Source organism: Notamacropus eugenii, chromosome 1 (assembly GCF_028372415.1).
Source record: "Notamacropus eugenii isolate mMacEug1 chromosome 1, mMacEug1.pri_v2, whole genome shotgun sequence".
Lineage (NCBI taxonomy): Eukaryota > Metazoa > Chordata > Mammalia > Diprotodontia > Macropodidae > Notamacropus > Notamacropus eugenii.
In genome coordinates this window covers 522129648-522148800 of record NC_092872.1, presented here as the reverse complement: position 1 = coordinate 522148800, position 19153 = coordinate 522129648, and the positions used below count along the sequence as shown (strand labels likewise).

The window sequence follows — 19153 nt, the reverse complement described above, 5'->3', positions numbered from 1 at the left end:
CTTGGGAGGGACTCAGTGGGACCTAGTAATAAAGGTCAGATGATGAGAGGGAAATAGGAACTGATGGGCTCCCAAAGACTATTATGTATTTTTAAGGTTGTTTAAGGAAGATTATTTCTTAAAAACCTGCATAAAGTGAAGTGAGCAGAACTAGGAGAACATTGCACACAGTAACAGCAATACTGTATAGTCATCGGTTGTTAATGACTTAGCTGTTTTCAGGAATACAAGGATCCAAGACTATTCCGGTGAACTCATGATGAAAAATGCTGTCCACTTCCAGAGAAAAAAACTGATAGAATCTGAATGCAGATAGAAGCAGACTACTGAGCACTGTACTTTTTTTACAACGTGACTGATATGGAAATATGTTTTACATGCTTGCACATTTATAGCCTGTATCAAATTCTTACCATATCAGGAAGTGGGGATTTGAGGGAGGGAGAAAATCTGGAACTCAAAATTTTAAAAAAAAAGATTAAAAATTGTCTTTACATGCAACTGAGGAAAAATAAAATATCACTTTTTCAAAAACCTGTATAAATTATTAATGATGTATAAAATAATTTAGAATTTTGTGTTCATGAAACTACTTAAATTAATACTTTCTTACCGGGATCCAGGAACTTAGATTTTCTGTTTCAAAGTCTAGTATTCCAAGTTCAGTACTCTTCTTACCTGTAAATTTTTTTAAAATTTAAATGTTTTTAAAAAAGGTTCACAATTGGATTAAGGATTCTTCTTTAGGGACCATATAACGGTGTCTTTCTCATTTTACATCTGTGTTCCTGACTTCGCTCTGGGGCAGGTGGAGCAAATCTTGTCTGAGTTCAGGCTACAGGAAGAAGACCTGAAGAAAGTGATGAGGCGGATGCAGAAGGAGATGGACCGGGGCCTGCGGTTGGAGACCCATGAAGAAGCCAGTGTGAAGATGCTCCCCACTTACGTGCGCTCCACCCCAGAAGGGTCAGGTATCTGTGGTCCCATAGATTTCATGAAAGGGCTTCCATTTTCCTCAGTTTCCATCCTTGGCCAGACCCTGTACTCCTACTTCTGTGATTCCTTAAATCTCCACTAGATGGAGCTCCTCAGATCTAGCTTCAAAAAGGTTGTAAAAGAACATTGGAAAGAGGAAACTGCACAGCTGTCTCTGTGTCCTGACCACTGGTCCAGGGTCTGCTCTCAGTTCTATTGGTTCACGACCTTGGTGGCCATCTTGTTCAGGAATGATCAAACCCTGGGAAACGCTTGCCACTAAACCTGCGTCTGTGAACCTGGCCGGGTCCATAACTTGCAAATTAACAAATAAATTTTCAAAGTTCTCTTCTGAGATCCCATGGTAGTGCGGAGGGGATCTGGGGCTCTTAGCAGCTGTGCCAGCAGGGCACAACTTCTGGTAGATTCTACCAAGCAGGCAAGGTTTTGTGTCTGCCAATAGACCTAATGTCTTTTATCTGAGGACTGATCTAGCTAGGCTCAGAGGGGCTCATCATCAGACTTTTTTCAGTCACAAAATCTTAAAAAGACTGTTTACAAAGGGAACTTATCTTCACATCACAAATAATGAAAGTAAGAAATAAGTATAGCGGGAGCCAGTGTAGTCTGATGGTCAAGATTGGTCCTCTGCTTAGGGCCATCTCCTTTTAGATAGGGATGTCCATTCATTCACTTGTTCATTGACTCACTCATCCATTCACTTATTCACTCATCCATCCATCCATCTACACACTCATCAATTCAATTCATTTCAAAAAGGTTTTGGTTTACTTGTTTGGGTCAAGACCTGATTTCATCAGTATAGGAAACTCCTATTGTGGAAACTTTTTCTACTGACAGAAATCAGCAACTGGTCTGTAACTCCTAATCTTAGATAGCTGCCTGGGGTAGGGGCTAGGGGGCACTGACAGTGTAAGTAACTTGCCCAGGATCACATAGCTAATGATATTAGAGGCAGGGTCTAAACCCAGGCCTTACTGACTCTGAGGCTGGCCCTCTATGTCCCCCCTGCTAACTGTCGTCAAAGAATTTCTTAGTAAATGTATAGAGTGCTTTGATCTGTCTTGGTAAGTCACCCTTCTTTGCTCTCTTCCTATTCTCTGAAATAAGAGCACTTGTGCTCTTGGCCCATTCTGGTGAATACTTGGCACTGATTAGCTCTTACTTAAGCTTTGCTTTTCCTAAATTCTTTGATTTCAGTATCCTTCTGATTTCAGTATCCACCCTAATTTCTCTATGTTTTTGTCTTCCCTAATTCCTTTCCCATGAAAAAGCCATTTGGTAGATTCCATCTCACCACCTCTGGCCCTTCCTACTTGTGTACATTTTAGCGGGTGACAATTCTTTTCTGGGGAGAATTTGTCCCACTGACTCTTGAACCTCTCCATAGTCCAGTGTGAGCCCCCGCCATACTTTGGCCCTTTGTAGCCCTCCTACCACTCACTATTGTGAACCTCTAGTCCAGAGGTTCCCAAACTTATTGGTTTACTGCCCCATTTTTTAAAAAAAATTAGTTCCCCCTGGAAATCTACTTTCTTTAATCCTTTCATGGTTTTTTAAATTTCATCATTAAAAAAGATACATCTTAAATTTAATAATTTTGTAAATTTGTGGATATTTTCTTGCATTGAAATTTTGATGATGCAATATTGTATCATGTAACCATATAGTATCTCATGGTCAAGTCATTGCACACACATGTTCCTGCCAATGCATACTAGACTTCCTGACAACGTGTGACATGTTTGTCTGCCAACACTTGCTTATTAAGACCTGTTGGCAGACTTCACCACTGATTGGTTATAACTTGCATTTTGTGTGCTTATTTGGAAAATAATGTAATCACTACAACTTTAACTCTGTTACACAACAGATGGAATATGTACAAATAGTTTTTCAAAATTTTCTCTTCTTTCTTTATGTTTCCACTGCTCCCTTATTTTTATTCAACGCCCCTCCTCTTCAATTGTACTAATCTGCAAAAGCTACTACCACCCCTCTGTATCACTCCAGGACCTCCTAGGGAGCAGTATTGCCGACTTTGGGAACCTGTGTTCTAGCCAGAACATCTAACCCCACCATGTTAGTAAAGCGACTGCCAGGTTGTCAGGAGAATATGATCTTGTCCCTTATTTCTGGTTAGCTAGATCTCTCTACTGTTCTTCCCTGGTTCTGATCCTTTCCATCCCCAGCCTCCTGATGGTTTAAGGTATTCACAGGTCTTGTATATGTGAACTGAACCCTCTGTCAGGAAATGAGGCTGTGTGGTATAATGTAAAGAGCATTGGCTATGGAATCAGAGAACCTGGGTTCAAATCCCAGTTCTTTGACTTACTTGTTTGACTATGCCTTACCCTGTTTGACTATGAGAAAACCAGTTGACTTCTTTTGGTTTATTTTCCTCATCTGTAAAAAAGAGGGAGTGGGAGACAGTCAGACTAGATGACCTCAGAGGTCCCTTCCAGCCCTAAATCTGTGATCAATGACTTAGCTTCAAATCCTATAACTGCTACTTACTCCCTATGTGACCTTGGGCAATTCATTTATCCCTGTAAGTCTCATCCTCTCATCTATAAAATGAAGAGGGAGAGCTAGATGACCACTGAATTCCCTTCCAGATCTGAATCCAGCCATGCCACAGCCCTTAGAGAAATGACCACACATACTCTCTCTCTGTGTCTCTGTCTCTCTCTTCTATGATCCATCTCTTTCCATGCCTTTCTTTTTCTTCTCTGAATCTGTAGGGATCTTGCCTATATTTCAGCCATTTTCCTGCTCCAAAATTAGTTTCCTGGCTAAGGATAGATCATGTTTTGAAATATCCACTCTCATACAGGAGGCATTTAATCAGTGTCTTTTGTTTTTCTCTTGGGTTATAGAAGTTGGAGACTTCCTTTCCTTGGATCTGGGTGGCACCAATTTCCGGGTAATGTTGGTAAAAGTAGGAGAAGGAGAGGAGGGTCAATGGAGTGTGAAGACAAAACATCAGATGTACTCCATCCCTGAGGACGCCATGACAGGCACAGCAGAAATGGTGAGGCCTGGCTGGGGATGAGACACCTAGTCAAGTGCGTCCTGTCCTGGGGCCTTAGGAATGACAAGGGGAACACTAGGATCAAGGGCACAGAGCTCTAGATGAGCCAGGGATGACCTTGGGTCTCCCCCCGATAACTAGTAGTCTCATAGGAGCACTGCCTTTATTGGGAAAACTCTCCCAATTCCCCAAAGGAATGACTTCAGAAAGGGAACTCTGGACTTGACTCCCAGTGAGAGTGGGTGGTCTAGACCCAAGGAGCAGCTGTAAAAGGGAATTCACTGAACTATAGTAGAAAGACCCTGGGATTCAGAGTCAGAAGACTTATATTGGAATCCAGTCTGGGCTATGACATTTTCCAAATAGGCAACTGGTCAAACTACTTGACTTTTCTCAGTTTCCTCAACTGGAAAGTGGTGGCTAAGGGTGGGAGGGAAATGAAATAATACTTAATCTACCTACCATGTACCTACCTGTTGCAAGGAAGGGATTATAAAATGTATACATCTATGTAGATGTTCATTATTATCATGTTGGCATTCAACAGCCAGATACCCAGAGCCATTACTATTAGGTCAGTGCATCTGCCCCAAAAGTGCCTTCCCTTCTGACAAGATACCCCAGCACTAATTGCATTCCATTCATCAAACATTTATTAAGTTTCTATTATATACCAGGCACTGGGGATACAAATATAAGGAAACAAACCAATCTCTGACCTCAAAGAGCTTCCTCTTTCCTGGACATATCCACCAGACCCACAAATCCATAAATACAGTGTCATTTCAAGAAGGGAAGAGTAGGATGTGATAGTATTGAGCAATGATGTTGTTATTACTGCTTCCTGCCTTTAGACTCATTGCACAATTGCCTGGCCGTGGATGAGAGCACCACTATACACTTTCTTCTCATATCTGCTCCCGAGTCCACTCTACATTGGGAGTAGACTTCATCCCTGGAGACAATATCTGCCTTTGTTATGGGGCAGGCATGGCCTTCTTGTCCACTGAGACTTACAATGTCCTCTATGTTCATGTCCTTCCCAGCTATTTGACTACATCTCTGAATGCATTTCTGATTTCCTTGACAAACACCATATGAAACATAAAAAGTTGCCTCTGGGCTTCACATTCTCCTTCCCTGTGCGGCATGAAGACATTGACAAGGTAGGTATTTGGACCGAGGTCCTCTGATCCCAACTCCAGCATCCTTTGGCCCCAACTCCAGAATCCTTTCCACTTCAGTGTGTGGCTTGATATAAACAAGAAGTCTTTAAAAGTAAAAACAAATTGTCAGTAATCCAGTGAGAACTTGTTCAAACTCTCTTTTTAAAAAATGTGAATCTCAGTCTGGCTCTTTTTTCAGTGTCTCAAGGTCCTCCTCTTTCTGTACAGTGGGGAGATAGTCCCTATTGTAAACTATGTGAGGGTTGGGACAATCTCATTTCTTTTACCTTCTCCCTGAATCACAAGGTGTGTAGTTTGGTATGTAGTAATCACTTGGTAAAGGTCTATTGAGTGAGTGTTCCCCTCCCAGATTGATTTTTTTTGACTAGGTAAAAGAGACTATTCTTTGCCTCATTTTTTACCTAGCCTTAATCAGTGAATGGGTGTTGCCTCAGACAGACTGAGACCTGAGAAAAACCTTAGCTTCAAAAAGTCAAGATCCCCCACTGCATCCTGGGTCATCTCCAGTCGTTGTGATCTATATCTTGCCACTGGACCCAGATGGCTATAGAAGAGATAATGAAGCTGGTGACTTTGCACCCTGCCTTACTTAAATCCAATTCACTTACAAACCATGACACCTTCCTGATGTCATGGTCCTTTTTGAGAATGAAGGATAATCATCAACAACAAACAATTGAATGAGGGAATGAATGAGCTGTCATGTGTGTATGTGTGTGTGTGTGTGTCTGTGTGTGTACATGATGTGAAGTTATTGATGCTTCTTGACAGGGCTGAGCTGGAATCAGGTTAAATGGGCTCATGAGAGCTTATTGTTACATTTTCAGTGTGAGCATTTACACTTTGGAAATTAGTAAACAGTTAAAAATACAGGCTTGATTTATTGCTTTGTTGATTGTGTAACTTAAGAAGTGGAAATAAAGTTAATAATGCAAATTAAACTTAAAAGTGTGTTCTGTATGCATGTACATATACAGTATATGTGTGTGTGTGTGTATGTATGTGATATGTGTGTGTATGGGAGAGTTGGTTGTTAAACATTAATCAGCATACTACTGCTTCTGTGAGAAAAGCTGTTCATGATATCTATTTCTTGTCACCCTAGAATATAGCTCCCAGTAGAGAGAGTTGTTCACAGGAGTTCCCCAAACTTCCAAAATAGTAATACATACAAATGGTTTTCCTTCTCCTCAAAGGGAATCCTTCTCAACTGGACAAAAGGCTTCAAAGCATCAGGTGCTGAAGGGAACAACATAGTCGGACTCTTGAGAGATGCTATCAAGCGGCGTGGGGTAAGATGGAACTCTTGCCTCTCAGATTACCCTAAACCCTCTCTCCTTCCATCCCTCAGTATTTGAACTGGCTGGCCTGCCCCAGCTCTGTTTGTCCCTTTCAGGTCTCCCTTCCCCTTTTCCCATCATTGCCTCTGAGGCTAGTGCATCATTTCTCTATCCTGTGAACACTGCCCAGGTTGGGAAGAAAAGCCTTGCCATAGCAAAAGCCCACCCCAACCCCTCCCTGCCCCCAAGATAAGCTAAGTCATGGCAGTCCCTTATTCCTCCCTCCCTTTGGTCCTCCTTGGGCTCCTAATCTCCTCATGCTTGTGCATCTTGGCAGGACTTTGAAATGGACGTGGTTGCCATGGTCAATGACACGGTGGCAACAATGATTTCCTGCTACTATGAAGATCGCCAGTGTGAGGTCGGCATGATTGTTGGTAAGAAACCCTTTCTGTGCCCCGTGTCCTTGAGGCTTAAATAATCAAATACTTTTCAAAAGCTGGAAGGGCTGTCTGAGAGTGACCTTTCACATCTAGTGTCATATTCAGTTCTCCAGTTAGAAGAACTAGACAACTCTTCTACTTGTTCCTACTTTATTTTTTATTCTCTGCTGCCTTCACACATTACATATTCTAACAAATTAGACTGCTAGCTTATTTCCTCAACCTTATGCTGCCCCATTCCCCACTTTGTTCATTTGTATAGGCCACCTCATGCCCGGAATGCACTCCCTTCATATCTCTGTCTTACTGAGATGCTTCTGGTCCTTCAAGGCCCAGCTCAGAGGTCACTTCCTTCAGGATGTTTTCCCTGATTGCAAAGTGGTGTCCCTCCCTCAAATTTCTTTAGACTACTTTTAAAGATCATAGGATTTAGAGCTGGAAAGGTTCTTAGTGATCACCTAATCTGACCCTCTCCTTTCACAGGCACAGAGGGGTTTGCCCAAAGTGATTCAGTTGTGTCAGAGCCTAGATTTAAATCCACATCTTCTGGCTCCAAATTCACTACTATTTCTAGTAAACCATGCTGTCCCATTTAAACTCTCCTTTGCCCTGACTCCTTTCAAGGTGCATTATCTATGTTGATTTAGCAGCCTATTAGATTGTAAGGTCCTTGAGGGCAGACATAGTGCTCCCCAGTGCCTAGCACTGTGTCTTGCACATAATAGGTGCTCACAAAATTCTTCTAGAATGAAACTGAACTTTGCCCTCCTTTAGAGGATTCCAGTCATTTCTTAGGTAGATAACAATACATACAACTGTGCCAGGCCTAGAGGCCTGTGTGGGCTACCTGAGTCTTTCTTACCTCACCTCCCGAGGTCTTCGGTTGGCCAAAACCGGATGCTCATATGAGAGAAAGGACGTTCCAGAGTCGAACAAGGGTTGAGCTTTATTTCAGGGTCTAGTTACAAGTGCAGGGTGGTATTCCTTAGGAGGAAGAGGGGGAGATTTCCTAAGGAGGCTAAGCTTAAGGGATTGGAAGTAGAAGTACAAGCGGGGAGAGAGGGGGAGGGGAGAGAGAAGAGAAGAGAAACGGAGCCTACTGTCCTCTTGGCTCCTCACGTGCTAAGAGCGCTTTCAGGCTTCCTCAATCCTACTTAACCTTCAGCCGCACAGTTTGCATCTAAATACCGTGCTGTTAGATAACAATAGTGTGCCCAGATCCGGGACTACCTCGAGGGCAGGGAGACTCCACCCATCACGTATCTCCCGGGGAGAGGCAGAAATACCCGAGCTAGCCGAGCTAACTCAGTCTGACCTTCTCGAATCCCCGCTGTTCATGGAGGGCCTCGTAAGACTCTAAGATTTAGAAGTCCCACTTTTACCTGCCCGAGACCATCCACACGGATTTGAACTTCCAATCCCAACACAACTGAATTATTGAACAATTTTTTTCCCCAACAGATAGAGTGTGCCGGACTGACATTTTCCCAGATGAGGGAGGTTAATCAAACCTAATAGTGATAGTTCATGCTACCTCAGAGTCATAACTAAGGCAAGGTGACTGGAGCTTTTCCTTAGGGTACCCAATTTAGTGGGTACTCATTCATAGCACTTAGTCATTCAGCAGCTTAGTTAACAAGACTAATAAATTAAAATATGAAACTATTAGATAGTAGCCTGAGTTGACCTCAAACACCCACCTATGCACAACAACCCCTCTGGAAGTACCAGGAGTCTGTGTCTCCCTCTCCCACTGCAACTGCCATTGTGACCTCCCCCATAACAACTGGCATCTTGGGATGGATCTTTGTCTTCAACTCATCACATCCCAAACCCTAAACGCAAACTTCCTGCGTGATAATTGACTTGGATATAGTTTCTGAATTCCTGATCTCTAATTTTTTAATTCTTCTGCATTCCCTGAAAAATTTTGCCTTTATCCCTGAAATAAGCCTTTGTAGGAGTTAAGTTTTAGAACATGCCTAAGGTTGTGGTCAAAACAAATGCACCATTGAATATTTTACTAACATTATTGTTATTATCATTACTTGCATTTATCTAGTGCTTCAAGATTTGTCAATGTTCCACACACATTAGTCACCCTGTGTTAGCTTAACCCTCCTGAGCCATCACCTCTTACTTGATGCCACATTTAAAGCCATGTGAGAATTTTCTTAGGGGTGATATTAGCTCATATTGAATCAGTCAGTCAGCATGATTTGTTTAGAAACTCCTACATTCCAGGCACTGTTCGAGGCACTAGTGATGTAGATGCAAGTCTGAAAGAGTTCCTGCGCTTAAGATGTTTGTGTTCTAACAGGATATAACATAACATGACAGAATCCATGTCAGCAGTGGGGTGCTAGTAAATGCTTCACAAACCACCTCTTCAGAAAAAACAAGTTCTAACAGACTTTTAAGTTTATTCTGCATCATTAACATTTTCTCCCTCACTTTCTTAAATCTAGACAATCAACAAAACATTGGTTTTGTTTGGTGATTTGCCTGTTTCCAAGGTATAAGTGCTGGCACTGAAATTTTAACAATTGGCCTTTACAGGAGCCCGTGAGAGCTGGCTCCAGCACACCCTTGCATAGAGGGGAGCAGTTGCAAGGAAGGGAATTTTGGTCTAGGCAGCTACAGGGACTGTGAGTGAAGATTTAGGACAGTACATTGTTGGGTCCTGTCTGTTAATGGTGATAATATTGATCTGAATATTGCTCTGAGTCCAAAACAAGAGGAGGAGAGGGGGTGTAGGAGTTGTGACAGGGACAATGACCAGGGTGCTTCATGGTCTAGTCTCATGAGGGGCTGAATGGGATGGGAAGTGTAGGCTGAGTAAGGCCAGCTAGAGTGGGCTCGAGAGAGGTGATGTTTTTTGTCTCACTGCAGAGTGACATTGTCTTATGGGAAGTGTCAAGAGTGCCCTCATCTCTGTTTCCCCACTCTTACTCCTGGAAATTCCCAGAACTCAGGTATGCTTCTCTGATCACACATCTGTCAGCCCAGCAGATGCCCACACAAGGTCTGTCTGTCCCTAGGCACAGGGTGTAATGCCTGCTACATGGAGGAGATGGAGAACGTGGAACTGGTGGAAGGGGATGAAGGCCGGATGTGTGTGAACACCGAGTGGGGAGCCTTCGGGGATGCTGGGGAGCTTGACGAGTTCCTGTTGGAGTATGACCGGGTGGTGGATGAGACCTCCCTGAACCCCGGTCAGCAGCTGTAAGGACCCTGTGGGCACAACAGCTGATTCCCAAGCCCTGTTTGTCATCCTCCCCCTCATAGTCATGTGACTGCTTCTCTCCCCTGCAGTTCCTTCTCTCAACCTTGCCCTGCCTGATTGTCCCCTCCTCTCAACAGCAGTCCCCCTTGCACTATCTTGTGTAAAGTGAAATTCTTTTCTCTGATATTGCTGAGTGAGTTCCTGTCGCATCATATATGTGAATGGGCACTGGAACCTGGTCTGGTGCATTTAAACTTAATGCATTACTTTAAGGAGACATGGAAATCTCTCTTTGTGCATCCCTTTCTTTGCTCGCTTCTGTTCCCCTCTCCCACCTCCTCAGACTTCTCTCTTCCTTGAATTGACATCTGGAGGAGATTCTGTCTGTCTTCCAAGGACTAGGAATCGTTCTCTCGCTCACATAGGGGAAATTGCCTAATGGATGTGCACAACCCTTCACTCCCTTACTAAGAAGCCACATGAGCATCTTGGGCCAGAGACAGGAAAAGAAGGTCTCATCCTAGGGGCTAGCTGTCGGGACAAAGCTATCTGGCTCCCAGAGTGGAAAGTTACTAAGGACCCAGGGCAGTTTGGATGTCCCCCATGTCCATGCACACATCACAGCAGAGTTGGGCAATTCCTAAAGCTCTAGAACCTAAATTTGAGAATGAGAATTAAAATGTAGAACTTTAAAGCAAGAAAAACAAAATCATGCCAGTCTGTCTATACAAGATGACCTTACAGTCCTGACACAATGCAGGAGCTGTCATGAAATGTGTGTGGAAGGGGCTCTTCTGTGTTGCCAGACCTTCTGTTTTCTGTCCCCTCTCAAGTGGGCCACACTCAGAGATAATGATCTTGTTTTCAAACGGTTCCTGGGGAAGGAGGGTTTATAATCTCCCCTCATACTGCAGATTAACCAAATTTTGGAGGAAGAGGGGAAAACCCCAGAAATCATCTATTACAGCCCCCGCATTTCACAGAAGAAGAATCCAAGCCCAGATCCCACAGACAGGCACTGACAGAGCCAGACCAGGGTCTCCTGACACCCAGTCCAGGGTTCTTTCTCTTTTTTGAAGAGAAAAATGTTGTTAATGCTTTTAACGGCAAGTAATTATTTCTCCATAATCTTCCCTGTTCCAAGTAGAAAACTCCCTTGTCACAAAGATGTACAATGAAATGTACCCACTGATCCAGGGACCATGTGTGACAATCCATTGTATGCCTCATCCCCTAAAGTATTCCACACAATCCCACTTTGTAATAAAGAAAAACAGGACAGCAAAACCAATGAATGCAGCAATCATGTCTGTCCACATCTGCTTCCAGTGTTCCTTGTTTTTCAGTTTTTTAATTGGCATTTTTTTGCATTCTTTCCATTATGTTCCCTCCCTAAATTATTTTCCTTCTTTTCACAAATGAAAGAAACCAGCGCACACATCCACACTATGTCCTTTTCATGAGGTCAAAGGCCAGGCACACCCATAAATGTGTATGTTCCCAAGGAGGGTCACACCACTCTAGATCTCCAGAAGCCACTGAGAGGACCCCTTGAGCATGCATTTCCAGACGCTTATATATTTAAGCTCTGTGCTGATTTTGGCAGTATATATATTAAAATTGGAATGATATTAAAATATTAGCACAGTCTCTGTGCTGCAAATCTATGAAGTATTCCACATTTTTAAAACAAATCGAAAAAGATATTGGAGTTATTTTCCTGTGGGATGGGCCCAGGGCTCTAGTGCTAAGGACCAAGAAAATGAGAGAAGGGAAAGACTCATTTGAATGGGGTGTGACTGTCCCTTGATGACTAAGGATCTCCTTCACCCATACAGTTATGAGAAGATCATCGGGGGCAAGTACATGGGGGAGATCGTGAGGTTGGTTCTGCTGAAGTTGGTGGATGAGAATTTGCTCTTCAACGGGGAAGCTTCTGAACAGCTGAGGACACGGGGGGCCTTCGAGACTCGTTTTGTCTCCCAAGTGGAGAGGTATCATACCACCATGTGCTCAGTCATCCTGTCCCCTTAGGCCCCACAGGGTACAGTGTCCCAGGGTAAGAGCCCTCCCTCCAAATAGAACTCTCTATGGCTAGCTAGCTCACAGCCCCTGCGCTGGAATGGCTCCCGACATGTTTTCAATTTGTACTTAATACCTTAGATTTTAGGTAAATCTGAACTCAGTTTCCACCTCTCATACATTTTTCCCAGAGTTAAGCTATCACTAACCAAATGACCAAAGAGCATAAAAATAATGCCTTGCATAATGGATAGAAAGCTGACCTTAGAATCAGAAAGACTTGGATTAAAATCCTGCCTCTGTCACATGCTTACAGTCTAAAATAATTAGTTAAAGACCAGTTGCTAATCCATATCAGTGGAGGCAATTTCCACGCTGAGAGCTCCCTCAAGTATCTAAACGTTCCACGGGGATCTATGGTCTCATTTGTGTGGGTATTCTCTCCAGTAACAAAGATTGAAATCCATCCATGCCTCTCCATCCTGTGGGATTCTCTAGTCTATGTCTATCTATAAATTCAACATGGCAGAAACTTTTAATTTTTTCTTGACATCTCAAGAAATACTATAAGGACATTATGCTTTGGTATAAGGATAAGAGCTTTCTTTATACCAATAAAATCACAAGTCTAGATCAAAAAGACCACTTCTCCTTCAGGGAAAAAAAATATCCCAAAAACAAACAAAACCCATCAGATCAATTAGAGAGGTCTATTAACCCCATTGGCCTTTCATTTGGAACTCAGCAGACTGAGTTCTGGGGTGGCAGCTTGCCACAGGCACCCATACATACCCCACACTATACAAGACTGCAGATTCAACACCAGCTCACTTGACAGGCCCTGCTCTTCCCTTTCTGTTTGGTCATCCAGTATGGACAGCCCTCCAACAATGCCCTCTGTCTCCCTTCCCATAGTGATTCTGGGGACCGAAAGCAGATCTACAACATCCTGAGTACTCTGGGACTGCTACCTTCCACAACAGACTGTGATATTGTGCGAATGGCCTGTGAGAGTGTTTCCACCCGGGCAGCCCAAATGTGCTCAGCAGGGCTGGCAGGTGTCATCAACCGTATGCGGGAGAGTCGCAGTGAGGAGGTCATGAGGATCACTGTAGGTGTGGATGGCTCTGTCTACAAGCTGCACCCCAGGTGAGGCCCTCTTTGGTACTACCCCAGAGATGGTGATGGTGGATGTTCTTTGGACAGAGGTAGATAGATACAATCATTACCAAAGCATTGACAGTCTGAGATGAATTAGAAATTCAAGATCCAAGGCTGGTAAGCAGTAGGAAAAGGATGAACCAGATAAAGGGTAAACCAGGCACAGAAGTTCTCTCAATCTTCTGTCTAACCTTGGTATCTTGAGGCTATGGTCTTCAGATAGAAACCCTTTCTAATATTTCAGCATTTCAGAGGGAATCTTCCATGTGGAAACTTCCTCCACTGATATAGATCCCCAATTAGCCCATAATTTAGAGTCACAGTTACCTAGGGCCCTAAGAGGGTAAAGTGAAGGTAAGGCCATGGTCACATAGCTATGGTGTGTTAGAGGCAAGATTTGAACTCAGCTCCTGCTGAATCAGGGGCCAGCCATCTCCAGCCTTGTGCCTCCTCAGATCACCTTGGGAATCTCTCCTGGGCTCATAAGGGGAGACTAGAACCCCAACTTCCTGAATTGAGTCTAGAAGGCCATCCTACAGGGATTGGTCAACTTTCCTCTCCTTCTCATGGCCCACACCAGTCATTTGAGCCTCTTTGTCAGGGTACATGTTCAGAACTGGACCCATCCACTGTCTCCACTCTCTTCTAGGCTACAAAACTATACTGAATCAGGAGGACTGAAGTAAGGTCCGCTAGTCAATAAGCATTCCTTATGCACCTACAATGTGCCACACTATGCTAAGACCTGGGGCTTAGGCAACAGTGTTTGATGAAGGGAGAAAGGAAAGGAGAAAGTGGCAAGCCTGGGCTTTAATTTTATTTCCCCACTTCTAGGGACCTCCCCTTATTCCTTCCTGATGCTTTCTACCCCCTCCGTCAGTCCAAAGTGACAGAGAGGGGCCATAAGCCTAGTTAAAGTCAAACTTGGGTAATATTTTAGCTTCTCTACAACTTGATGACTTTAGGTGTGATTCCGAAGCCGTAGGAACTGAGTGTAAACCCTGCTTAATATATGTATGATCTTGGGCAGGTTACTTAACATTCCTGGGCCTCAATTTCCTCATCTGTAAAATGAGGGTGTTGAGCTAGATGGCCCCTGAAGTGCTTTCCAGATCTATAATCCTTTGAACTTCTCTGGGCCTCAGTCACTTCACTAGTATTTATTAAGCATCTGCTGTATGCACAGGCTCTGTGTAAAGTTCTAAGGAGCAAAAAAAGGCATTCACCCTTTATTGGGAGGGACAGCAAATGTACAAGTAAGATATGTACTGGAATAAGTGGAAATAATGAAGAGAGAGGCACAAGCATTAAGGGCAGCTAGGTGGCGCCATAGTGCACAGAAAGCCAGGTCTGGAGTCAAGAAGCCTCATCTTCCTCAGTTCAAATCTAGCCTCAGACACTTACTAGCTGTGTGACTCTGCGCAAGTCACTTAACCCTGTTTGCCTCAGTTTCCTCATCTGTAAAATGAGCTGGAGAAGGAAATGGCAAACTGCTCCAGTGTCTGCCAAGAAAACCCCAAATGGGGTTATGAAGAATTGGACATGACTGAAAAATGACAGAACACCATCATTAAGGAGGATCAGGAAAGGCTTCTTGGAGAAGGTGGGATTTTAGTGGAAACTTGAAGGAAGCCAAGGAAGACAGGAAGTGAAGATGAGGAGAGAAAAAGAATTTCAGATGGAGGAATAGCCAGTGAAAATACACAGAGCCAGGAGATGAAGCATCTTGCTGGAGAAACAGCAAAGAAACCAGTTACTAGATTGGTGGGAAATGGGGGAAATAAGGTATAAGTAGACTGGATATCAGAGTGGGGCAGATTATTAAGGGCTTTGAATGCCAAACAAAGGATTTCGTATTTGTTTATGAAGGTGATAGGGAGCCAGCAGACTTCACTCAATAGGAGGGTGACATGACCAGACTTGTACTTTAAGATTAATTTGACAGCTGAGTGGAATATGGATGGGAGTGGGGAGAGACCTGAGACAGCTAGACCAATAAGTAAGTTACTGCAGGAGTTTCACAGGTTGTTGTGTTCATCCCTTGTTTTCTAAGAGGACCATGATATCAGAGAAGTGATGACATGACTTATGCTTGAGTTTGTTTTGAGTGAGGGAGGGCTGTACAAGGTCACCAGTCTCACTTTCTCCTCCTGAACCATCTGGATCCAGTGACCAGATATTCATCAGGATGACTGCAGATGGCCCAGGATGCACTGGGAGACCTTAGTCTTTTAGGCTAAGGCCTTTTCAGGTACTCACTTGGAGTAAGGCAAGGCCCATTCTGTGCAGTAGTCTAGGCAAGAAGCAATGAGAGCCTCTACCAGGATAGTGGCAACATCAGAGGAGAGATATTACAAAGGTAGAATTGATGGGGTTTGTAACTAATTAAATTTGTGGGATGGGAGAGAGTGAGGAGTTGAGAATGATACCTAGAAGTATGATAGTACCCTTAACAGGAAAATTAGAGAGGATGACTTGGGAGGTACGGGGGGAAGAAGACAATGAATTCAGTTTGGGACATGTCGAAATGTCCCATGTTGTCTATGGGACAGAAAGTTTAATTTGTCCAATAGACATTTGGACATGTGAGACTGAAAGGTGAGAGAGAGGTTGGGGCTAGATAAATAGATCTGGGAATAATCAGCATAGAGATGATAATTGAATCCATAAGAACTGATGAGATCACCAAACAAAATAGTATAGAGGTAGAAGAGGGCCAAGAATAGTTAAAGGACATGACATGGATGAAGATCCAGTAAAAGAAATGGGTAGGTAGGAGGAAAACCAGGCAAGAGTAGTTTCTTAATATTTAAATGAGGGAATTACGGGAATAGAAACAGCAAATCAGGACTCAGAGGAACCTGGTTCCTTCAAGTAAAGCTCTAAACATGAACCTGAAGGAACAATGACAAAAAGAAAAGAGAGACATCAGCTACAATATCTCTATCCAGTCCAAGATTGCACAAAAAGATGGCCAGAATTTTACAGAAGTACAGAGGGTAGACAGGAGACCTAAAGGGAGCTTTAGGAAAATTAGATATGATAGCTCTCTGGCAATTAGTTCACGGTAACTAAAAGAAAGTTACATATTTCTCAAGAATTTATGACACTTTTATAAAAATTGACAATGTGTTGGGGCACAAAAACCTTACAAACAAATGCAGAAAAGCAAAAAAGGAGATAAAATGTAAAAGGAGAAAATTGAATTAGGTGGCCTTTGAGGACCTTCCCAGTTTTACATCTATGATCCTATGATCAATATCTCCTTTGTGTCTGCCTTTGAGGGCTGATTGGACAGCTCTAGAGCAGAGGGAAGGCAAAGGTCCTGTGTGCAGGAGAGAGGAAGGATGTGGGTGGGGCTGCTGAAGGGCTCACCCCTTTCTGACCTGCCGCTGGTCTTCTCACCCCATATTAACCTCTCCTCTCTTGTGTCCATACAGCTTCAAACACCGATTTCATGCTACTGTGAGGCAACTGGCACCCTGCTGTGACATCACTTTTATCCAGTCAGAGGAGGGCAGTGGACGGGGTGCTGCCCTTATCTCTGCTGTGGCCTGCAAAAAGGCCTGCATGCTTAGCCAGTGAAGGCAGGTATGGCCCCTGCCTGCCCAGGCATCTGCCAGGGGCAGTGCTCACAGGAAGCTGCTCCCTGGCTTCTTTAGCCCTTGGTCCAAGATAGAACTTCTGCCCCCTTTTCACCTCAAGGAGGCTGAGCTTTTACTGACAGCAAGTGCCACGGAAGATGTACTCTTAGGGGTTGTTCCTTCTTGCAGAGGAGGAAGCAGAGGGGTGCAAAGCAGCTTGTTTCTCTCCATGCAGCAGCTGACTGCCTCTCCATGGATGTGGGACTTGACAACCGGTGGTATCTGTGTACAGGGCTCAGCTCAGGACCAGGGGGAAAGACCTGACAGAGAAGGAATGGCCTCAAAGAAATCTGGAACTAGGAATCTTTGCATCTGGATCAAGAGGAAGGAAGATACTGGGGGGCGGAATTCACTTGGGGTGCAGCTATCAGGGGAGAACGAATGTTCCAGGGCACCACAAGATTTCTATGCTGCTGAAGGACTGACTTGTACTGGGTGGCAGTAGTTGGAATGGGGGAAACTAGAGGCTAGAGTTCAGCCAACAGAGGAAGAAAGTACGCCCTAGGACAGGTGCCGTTAGCACCCTCCAAATTTTGTTGCCTGGGACAAAATTTTTGTTATTCCTCTCTAGTTAACAGCTCTGGCCATAAGGAATGACCTCCTATACAACTCTGCCCAAGCCCAGCAACATAGCCAGGACATTTTGTCTCCCTCCCCCATCTCCTCATACCTCTCCCACCCCCAGTTCCTTGTCCTCTCTTCCTAGCTGGTAGCCAGGGGCTTAACTGAAACCTAGTGGTGACCAGGGATGGTCTATTTCTGTAAGTGGTAGGTTTGGCTCTAGGGATCTCGGTTCTTCTGATGATACCATAGCCAGCTTCCTTTGTAATGGCTGACCTGTGTATGCCTGCTGCTCCTCTCAGGTTAAGTTCCTGGATCCCTGGCATGGCATGTCAGCTTCACTACAACTATCCAGACCTTGCCAGTCTATTCCCCACGAGGGTCACTGGACTGTACTCAGACTCAAAAGATTCTTCCCTTCCTCTCACCTGAGTCCCAGAAAGGCAGGAGCCTGTGTACATCAGCCTTGGGGTTGTTGCTGGTGTCTATATGGAAATAACCTAGTCAACCTGTGCCATTGAGAGAACCAAAGACCACAGATTCCCTGAATCTTCAGGCAAGTTGGTGTTCACACGAGTGGTCCTTGGTCCTTTTTCTCCTAGGAAATATACCCAGTAATAAAAAATGGAACTGAACCCCAGCAAGAGGGAACAAGTCATCTAAGACCTTCCTCTTGACACCTACCACCCAATGTTGGCAAGTTGACTGAGTCATATAGCCTCATGAGGTATCTCTACATGCTAGAAACCCATACCACCTCATAACCACCACCTGGCCATTAGGCATAGAATGCACAAGGCTTTTCCTGCCTCTCTTAACAGGGGAGGCCACATAATCTCCCCGGGGCTCTTATTGTAGGAGTCCTCCCCAGTCACTCTCCAGAGGAGGACTCTGGAGTTAGGCCTTAATACTGCAGTCTGTAGATTATATTTCTGTTGAACCACAAAGTCCTGGGTGTCACACTCACATATACATATACACACGTAAAGCCCAGCCCTGCCTTTTCCACCTTGTAAAACCAGCATACTCATCACAGTCCTTCTCCAATTCCTTCCCTGATTGTCTTTTTATTTTTAAATAAAGAAAAATTTGAAATACGTCATCTTGGGTCAGTTCAATGTTGATGGTTTAATAATTATGCTTACTAAATGAATGAATAACATATGGGGAGATACTTTAATATAATCTAATAGTCCATATATAGCCTAAACCCTTCAAGCTAATGGAAATTCTTCCCTTACTAGGTCCATCCCACTCCTACCCAGTTTCACCTATGAGCCACTCAGTCTGGGTGACTATCTCAGTCTAGAGTCCTTTATAATAATAATCTCTGATATTTGTATAGCACATTAATGCTTGAAAAGCACTTTCCTCAGAAGAACAGTTTGATGGGGATAGTAAAGGTATTATTCTCTCCCACATTGGAGATGAGGAGATGAAGGCTCTGGGAAATGAAGACCTTGACCAAGGTCACAAAGCCAGTAAGTGGCAGACCCAGGGTTAGAAGACAACTCTTCTAAACCCAAACCCTGTACTGTTTTTGCTACATTATATTGAACATATAGATCTGGGAATTATGAGGATAAAGATAATAATTAA

General features: G+C 43.8%; 1 protein-coding gene across 1 annotated transcript in view; it reads left to right on the top strand.

Annotated features, from left to right (window-relative positions):
• Window positions 1-18656, top strand: part of GCK (glucokinase) — an 84591-nt gene extending 65935 nt beyond the window's left edge. The window contains exons 2-10 of the mRNA XM_072633737.1: window positions 809-971; window positions 3876-4030; window positions 5077-5196; window positions 6414-6509; window positions 6835-6934; window positions 9982-10165; window positions 12005-12160; window positions 13104-13337; window positions 16790-18656. Of these exons, the coding sequence (XP_072489838.1) occupies window positions 809-971; window positions 3876-4030; window positions 5077-5196; window positions 6414-6509; window positions 6835-6934; window positions 9982-10165; window positions 12005-12160; window positions 13104-13337; window positions 16790-16934 (1353 nt within the window). The 3' untranslated portion in view covers window positions 16935-18656. The remainder of the gene's footprint in view (window positions 1-808; window positions 972-3875; window positions 4031-5076; window positions 5197-6413; window positions 6510-6834; window positions 6935-9981; window positions 10166-12004; window positions 12161-13103; window positions 13338-16789) is intronic.
• The last annotated feature ends 497 nt before the right edge of the window (window positions 18657-19153 follow it).